Below are 8,000 nucleotides of genomic sequence, written 5' to 3'. Positions count from 1 at the left end.
TGGGTCCCTACGGGGGCTTTTGGGGGACCCCCAGAGCCAGCCCTCGCCTGCACCCCGGACTTGGGGAGCCAAACACCAACTTTGCAGTTATCCTCCCCTCTCCTATCCCTTCCCGCATCCGCTGGGGGCTGGAGCCTTGCTCCGTGCAGCCCAGGGTAGGGAGGGCTGGGGGAACTTCGGCGCCGGGACTCACTGCCCCTTTCTATCCCTGGGGGACTCGGTGGTCTCCGGTGAACGGGACGAAGTTTTGCAGTTTGTTATCTGGGGGGTGTGTGTGTGTGTGTTACCCACCGACCTGGCCAGCTCCATCACCCCATCCCAGCTCTGGGATGCGTTAGCTCCGGGGGGTGGGGGGATCTGTAGGATGCAGCTGGTGGGGGTTGCTGGGGAGGGCTGCAGTCTCCCCTTCGATGCGGTTCTCAGCAGGAGGGGAGGGGCAGCCTCATTGCCTGTGTCCCTTCCCCAACCCCACTCATGGCTGAGGACCATAATTTTACTCAGGGAAGGCAGCCAGGGTGTAACAGGGGGCCGAGAGGTGCTTGCAAAGGGGTTCAGTTCATTGTCACCCCTTCTGGGGACAAGCTTTGAGACCCCGTGTGTGTCTCCAGCAGAGATGGGAAGCCCAGGGCAGATCAGCCTCTCTGCTTACAGGGTGAGGTGGTAATGCAGGTCTGGGGACAGAGACTCCCTTGTGCCAGTACAGACTGATCATGCTGGGCCTGATGCTAGTTCACTGACTGCCCACTTGTGTGCTGAGTTCCCCCATACTCAGCCTCAGTTGCCTGTGTGATAACTGAGGGGAATCGCAGATCTTTCGGGGGGGAAGGATTTTCTTCCCCTGCTCAGGCTAGTGGTGCCTAAAAAGAGAGGTTACAGCACAGGGAGGGGAGGAGAACAAGAGCCAGGCATGGTGGGGAGCATCCTTCTGGCTCAGCTTCTCTCAGCTGGCTGCCTCCAGCATGGAAAGAGCCCCTTGTCTGCAGGATCAGCCGCTCCACTGCGCTTGCCTGGATGCTGAGGGAGGAAACAGGGCTTGTGACTCTTGCAAAGCGATGGGGAAAGGAAAGGGGTGCCTGGCTTGAGAGTGGCTTCCTGAGAGGAGACGAGGAGCAGGGTACAAATCAGCTGAGTCATGATGGCGCAGAGCAGACTCTCCAGCCCTGTGGGTCCCCAGGCCACGGCGGAGTCAGAGCAGGCTGGGCTATGCCTGCCAGGCTGCCAGGAAAGAAAGGTGAAACCTGGTGGGTGTAAGGTCAGCAGCACCATCCCACTGGAGGATGCTCAGGGTCTCGGGGCAGAAGCTGGTTGGGGAGCCCCAGAGTGGGCAGGACATGGCTGGGGGTGAGAGGGGCTGGAACCGACCCTTCCCTGCACTTCACACAGTGTTGTGGTTCAGGGCAAGCCAGCCAGGGCTCAGAGACATGGGAGATGTTCCCTGTACTGGTAACATATGTTCTCTCTCCTCACAGGCCAGGATGGCTCCTCAGATCTAGCCAGGGAGGCCGGAGCTGTGCCAGACATCTCTGTCCAAGTGATGGTAGGACCAGGATAGAGGAGCTGCCATGGACATGTCTGAAGCCAAGACTCTGAGTTCCTGCTGCCTTGTGCTTTCCTTGCTCTCTTTGCACTGGGCCTTGCTCCAGCTGGGCCAGGCTTTTCCTAGCCCCTCCGACTACCTCCAGCGAGGCTGGCAGCGGCTGCTGGAAGAAGGGGAGGGCTGTGCCGAGTGCCGGCCGGAGGAGTGCCCGGCGCCACGCGGGTGCCTGGCTGGCACCGTGCGGGACGCCTGTGACTGCTGCTGGGAGTGTGCCAACCTGGAGGGACAGATATGTGACCTGGACAATACCAACCACTTCTACGGCAAGTGCGGGGAGCATCTGGAGTGCCGGCTGGATGCCGGGGACCTGCGACATGGAGAGGTGCCGGAGCCCCAGTGTGCCTGCCTCTCCCGCCTGGCCCTCTGCGGCTCTGACGGCAGAACCTACGCCCAAATCTGCAGGTTCCTGGAGGTTGCCCGCGCCCACCCTGATGCCAACCTCACCGTGGCCCACGAGGGGCCCTGTGAGTCAGGTAGTGCCCCAGTAGCTGCTGTGTGGGCAGTGGGACAGGGGCTTGTATCTCTTGGGAAAGGACAAGCAAGGGGATCTGGCTTCACTATTTCACTTGGTAGCAAACCCACGGCATCCACAGGGTCACGGCAGTGCTGGGAGCTGCTCCATAGAGTGGCAGGGCCTCCCAGTCCCCCCATCCTGCTGCTCTGGGGCAGCCCCTATGGATTCAGTGCCTGGAGAGGTCTGGAGGCAGCTTTGCCAAATGGGAGCAGGGTTTATGGGAAGCAGCAAATCCTGCTGGAGCAGATGGGGAAGTTCCAGGGAATTGTTAGCGAATTCTTGGCGGCAGTTCTGGGTTCACGCTGGCCCAGCGCTCCCGAGAAATGCGGCTGCCTCCTGCAAATGGAAACCTGGGTTCATTTGACTTGGCTGTGCGATTTCCGTCTCTCAGTTAAAACCCAGTGAGGGGCTGGGGGGCCAGGCAGTGGTGGGGACACTGTGCCCCAGCCTGTCCAGTCCACACAGGTTGCCCAGTGCTGTCACCACAGCCCAAGGACTGTCAAGGTTGACTTCATTTTCTGTAGAACTTCATGTCCTTGAGTTTTTGGGCTTTGTTCAGCTGGAAGCTCATCCATCTCATCCATCCCCACCAGCCTTGAGCTGGATGAGTGCCCCTTGCCCTTTGGCCCCCAGGAGGAGCATGCTCAGATGGCGCAGGAGAGCTTTGCTTTGTAGTGTTGCTGTTATTGATCTGTTCCCTGCTGCCCATGTGTCTCTGAGCATCACTGTGCAGGTGAGGAAAGTGAAGCCAGGAGGAAGAGCAACCCCCTGTGGGCCAGGAGGGGCTGGAGAGTGAATGCTCAGTCCTGGCTGTGAGTAGGGACCATGTTGTGGGGCAAGGTGAGGGTCTGCCTTTGGTGGGAGCAGAGAGGGGCATGGGAAGGGCCCAGCATCTCTACATGAGCCAAAATCTGTCACCCTGGAGTGGACCAGCTCAGGAGAGTCCATGGGACCTGCCAAGGGTGAGACCACTTCTGAGCCCATCTTGCCCTCCTGTTCCCCCTCCCCAGAGCCCCAGATCACCTCTCCTCCCTATGACACATGGAACATCACTGGGCAGGACGTCATCTTCGGCTGCGAGGTCTTTGCCTACCCCATGGCATCCATCGAGTGGAGGAAGGATGGCATGGAGATGCTGCTGCCTGGAGATGACCCCCACATCTCTGTCCAAGTGAGTGGTGCGCCTGGGACTTTGGACATGGCTCTAGGGTGATTCAGCCCTTCCCACAGCTTGTAGGCAACCAGATCAGAGGGTGGTTGTCCTCTAGGGGTGGCCAAGCCTGGCTGCTTGGGTCTGAGAAGGGGTGACTGGAGCCTGCACACCATGAGGACTGGCAGAGCCTTCTCGGTTGTAGAAGCCTTCAGCATAGCATCTCTTCTGCAATTTTCTCTAGTATCTTTTGAACATATGAATGTTATTTAGGACCTGAAGAGCCCTGCAGCAGGGTTTCCCACCTCCCTGCCTTTAGTTTGTTCTGCCTGCTGGCTTCATGCACAATCCCACTGGCAGGGCTGGAGGAGAAGACCTCCCGAGACACCTTCCAGGCTTGGTTATCCTCTGCTCCCACCAGCAGACTCAGACAGTCCCTGCCCTTTTCTGCCCATTGCTCCGAGCAGGGCTCACCTTCCAGGGCTCCCGCAGCCAGAGGCCAGTGTACTGCCCGCAGCCACCCCCAAATATAGTGCCCAGCTGGGCCTGCCCAGCTATTAGAGTGTGTGGGCAGAGGCACAGGGACTATGCATGGCAGCCAGGCACTCGCAGGGAGGAAACTGTGGTGGGATGGATGGGGGGAACCATGGGAACAGGTGGGACTTGGCACTATTGCAGGGTGATGTGCTGGTACCCTACCTTCTTTCTGATCTTCACATTGCCCCATACCTTGTTGCAGGGTCCAGCCAAGGACCTTTGCCCTAAGCAGGGCTACCTTGCCTGGCTGGAAGAGACTCAGCTGTCCTCCGTCCCAGGCCACCACACCATAATAGCAGCCTGCAAACACAGCTGCAGCCCAGCTGGGTTAGGAAAAGGCTATTTCTTGCTGGGGATAAACAGAAAATAGCATGGTTGGCGCCAGAGCAGTCTTGGGACCTCACTGCCTGCTGAAACAGGGGACGTGGGGCTCCTCTGAGCCATCCCTGGCTGGCTGCATCCATGGCATAGATACTCCCTTGCTTCTGCCATCCTGCAAATCACTGACGTCAGCATCCTCCTGCCATCTGGGGACCATAGTGGCACTGGGGGCACATCTGGGAGTCAAGGGCACATTCGCAGGGTTCTGCCCAAAGCAGGGTTCCCAGGCCCTTCCAGGGGCAAGGAGATACCTATTCCCCCCATCGTCGCCTGGGTAGTGGGAAAAGGAGCGACCTGCATCCAGGGGGTCTGTGCCTACCTCCGGAGTGGCACTTAGGGGGGAGGACAAAGAATTTTCCTGGGCTTGTGTCCCTCTTCTCATCCATTCCAGCCCCACATGGGGGTTTTCTAGCCCCGGTGCTAACTGAAATCCCCTGCTCTTGCAGTTCAGAGGTGGTCCCCAGAAGTATGAAGTGACGGGCTGGCTTCAGATCCAGGGTGTGCGGGTGACGGATGAAGGCATCTACCGCTGCTTCGCCAGGAACAGGGTCGGGGAGGTGGTGGCATTAGCCAGCCTGACTGTCTTCACACCAGGTGAGCACCGTGTCCCTGTCCCCATGCTCACCTTGGGGATGAGGGAAGTGATGTTTGGACAGGGTGCACTGGTATGATGGGAGCTGCTGGTGCATAGGGCTGTGCTGGAGATGCCCAGCAAGCTGCCATGCATGGTTTGTCTTTGGTCCTAGTGGGTAAGGGGGCAGGTATGAAGGAGGACAATGTCACATGTTCCCCATGCTGCCATTTCAGACCAGCTCAACCTGACAGACTTTTCCCTGCCGAAACCCCACACGACGCCCGAGGACTACGGGGAGAGTGAGGAGGACTATTACTAGCCTGGAGTTGGGATGTCCGGCTGCAGAGATCACCTTGCCCATCGTGGCCATTTCCAAGCATTGGGGATATCTCCAGAGCAAGCACCCGCCCAGTGCTAAACTTCTCTGAACAGTCCTGGCACAGCAGCCTCTTTTTTGGGGTGAGGGACTGGGTGACAGATCCCTTTGCTGGGGGTGCCTGGGGAGGGGACACTGGCTGGTTGGTGGCACAGGGCTGTGACTGGGGGTGGCTCTCCCTGGGGTGGGGTGGGTCTGTCCTCCAGCACTGAGCAGGGGTGTAGTGGCAGGTGGGATGTTGTGGGGACAGCCACACTGTGTGTGACAAGGGCTTGGTGCTGGGAGTGGAGATAGCCCCCACCCCGGGAGAGAGGGACCAGAGCAGAGACATCTCTGACTTGTGCAAAGCATTTTTGAGAAGCCAGAGCAGAGGGCTGGGCCCTCACTGTGCCACCCAGTGCATCACCCCTGGGGCTGATCTGCGTCCCCCCAGCACAGGGACAGTCAGGCTTCTCCCTGGGACCTAGGGAACCTGCTGCCAAAACATCCTCTTCTGTTTTGTTTTTATCCAGAAAAGTAGTGATTTGAGGAAACCATACACTTGTGGATTTCAGTACTGTCTTTTCTCCAGCCCAGCCACCCATGCGGTCAGAAACTCTCTGGCCTTTTTTGGCCAACTTTGTGATTTCCTTTCCAAACAGCTCTTTACTTTGCCATTTCAGTTAATGTTTGTTAAAATATACACATAGGTCAAAGCTGCCACAGATCAGGTGACTGTCCTGTACCCACAAGGAATATTCTGGGAGTGAGGGAGGGTCCGAACACCGTGGATGTTACCTTGTCCATTCTGGAGGTGCTTGGGTTGAGGAGCCCTCTTGCGTGTCCCAGTGCTCACAGCTGGTCCTGGAGGTCCCCAGCAGATCATCCCTTGTGCAGGTCACCCCATCCCTATGCAGAGTGGCTCTGTGCTTGGCTGGAGAACAAAAAGGCTCCTGTTTCCATTGGAAGTGCTCTATTTTTAAAGAAAACTCACCTGCCTCCCAGAGCTGGTGATTTAGAGCAAGTTGTCATTTTGAGGGAGGATGGGAAGGAAGCCCAGAGCTGCTCTGTGCCTGGAAAGAGTTGGCAGGACCGCTTCCCACAGGCACCCTGGGACAGCTCACACTGAAGGGGGGCTTTGCCCTCCCGTACTAGCAGCATTTACAGAACTTTTGAGACTCAAAACCTCCCTGTGGACCAAAACACTCCTGGTTGCTCAGTCCCAGCCTCTGGGAGGTCTAGAGCTGTGGCAAGGAGCCTGACCCCAGAAGGAAGGAGTTGGCCAGTCCCCAGGCAGGAGCAGCCATAATGTGACAAGGCTGGTGGCTAGGGCGCCGTGCTGCTCTCCTTCCCTTGTTTTTTTATTTCTTCCTCTTTCTCTCAAGAGCTGGCTTAGATGATGCAATTACAGCATCAAAACCTGAACAAGCAAAGAAAAGGGATTTGTCTGGAGTTGGCAGCGGAGCAAAATTCCCACAGTCGGTGAGCCTGGGCCAGTCCAGGCCCCTGTGCCGCAGCCAGAGTGGGCACAGCCAGAAGTGCTGGTGCCCTGCCTGCCTGCCTGCTGGGCTGTCTGTTCTCTCTGGCAGCAAACCCCTTCTCAGCTGGAGAAATGCAAAAGCCACCCATACCTTAGTTTTTTCTTCCATCTCCTGGGGCTGCTGCACCAGAGTCGGAGGATGTTCAGGAGAGACCAGGAACAGAAATTTGTTGTTGGCTCTTATTTTGCTTTTTTTTCGGGTGCAAAACCTGCTTTTGGAGAAGCTGAGGTGGTTTTGCCCATCCTGATCCCCTCCCTGTTTCACACATGGATCGGCTGGTGGAACTGGGCCATGTTCAGGCAGAGACTGCCACAGGGAAACCTGAGAGCATCCCAGCACTCCAGCAGGCATGAGCGGCACACCGGGCTCCCCACTGGTGCCCTGGGTTGGCTCCTGGCCAGAGCTGCCATGCCAACCCTCCCCAGGGCCAGGCTCCCTCTGCCCACGCCAGCACAAATCCAGGTCACTCTGGGTGTGGGTGAAGCGCTGGACTGGCTGGGTGGGTTGGGTGGGTCAGACCCCCGTCCCTGGCTCTCCCTGTGCTCTGCAGGGCTGTCTGCATTACAGGCTGACAGCTCGGCCAGTATTGGGGCTCTACTTCCTCCAAGACAAGAGGCAGCATAGCAGCCCCAGGGGCACAGAGGCTCCCCATCCCAGCTTCCAGTCTTGCCATTTCCAGCCACTTAAAAATTAAAGGAGCCAATATCACTGCATGGCTGGAATCAGTCACTGCCACAGAGCTTAATTGAGGTTATTTGTTGGCTCTAAAAATGTTTGGTCAGCTCTGCTGATGATTGCTTAGATGCTTCCCACAGCCCCTGCCCTGAGGAGAGGGTCCCCTGGGCTCTGCCGATGGCAGATGCTCTGCTTGGCTCTGGGCACCTGAAGTGTCCAAGGGAATCAGCCAAACCTGGTATCAGTGTGGGGACAGAGAGCGCACCCCAACAGTGTGCAGTGCAGAATCTCTTTGCTTGCCAGGTTTTGGGGCGGTTACTTTCCGGGGGTGGTGGGGGCCGAGAAGCTCCCGCCAGCCCAGCTGCCTGCTCTCAGAACAGCAGCTCAGCCCAGATGTTGGGCTGACGTCAGGAACAGGATCAGCTGGACGGGGAAACGCTAACGTGGCTGCTGGCCCTGGGCATGCACTGGCCCCGGCACGTCCCAGCTGCCTGAGGTGAGTAGGGTGCAGGCACTTCCCCAAGCACCGAAAGGTCACTGAAAGGCTGGGGACAAAGAAAGGGGATCTTGTCCTGCCGGCACTTGAAAGACCCTGAAGACACACAGTAATGGAGCGAAAACTGTGCAGTTAAAAACCCACCAGATCCTAGTCCCTGCAGGGACACCCACAGGACTG

General features: G+C 57.9%; 1 protein-coding gene across 1 annotated transcript; it reads left to right on the top strand.

The window, feature by feature from the left end:
* The first annotated feature begins 1,468 nt into the window (after positions 1-1,468).
* On the top strand, positions 1,469-5,072 carry LOC104546625 (kazal-type serine protease inhibitor domain-containing protein 1-like). Its single transcript, XM_010192061.1, has 4 exons — positions 1,469-2,070; positions 3,122-3,282; positions 4,626-4,773; positions 4,987-5,072. Exons 1-4 carry the CDS (start codon positions 1,563-1,565, stop codon positions 5,070-5,072), a joined length of 903 nt encoding a protein of 300 aa, XP_010190363.1. The 5' UTR covers positions 1,469-1,562.
* Positions 5,073-8,000: the final 2,928 nt, after the last annotated feature.

Source organism: Mesitornis unicolor, unplaced genomic scaffold (genome assembly GCF_000695765.1).
Source record: "Mesitornis unicolor isolate BGI_N332 unplaced genomic scaffold, ASM69576v1 scaffold37779, whole genome shotgun sequence".
Lineage (NCBI taxonomy): Eukaryota > Metazoa > Chordata > Aves > Mesitornithiformes > Mesitornithidae > Mesitornis > Mesitornis unicolor.
This window is presented reverse-complemented; position numbering and strand designations above follow the sequence as displayed.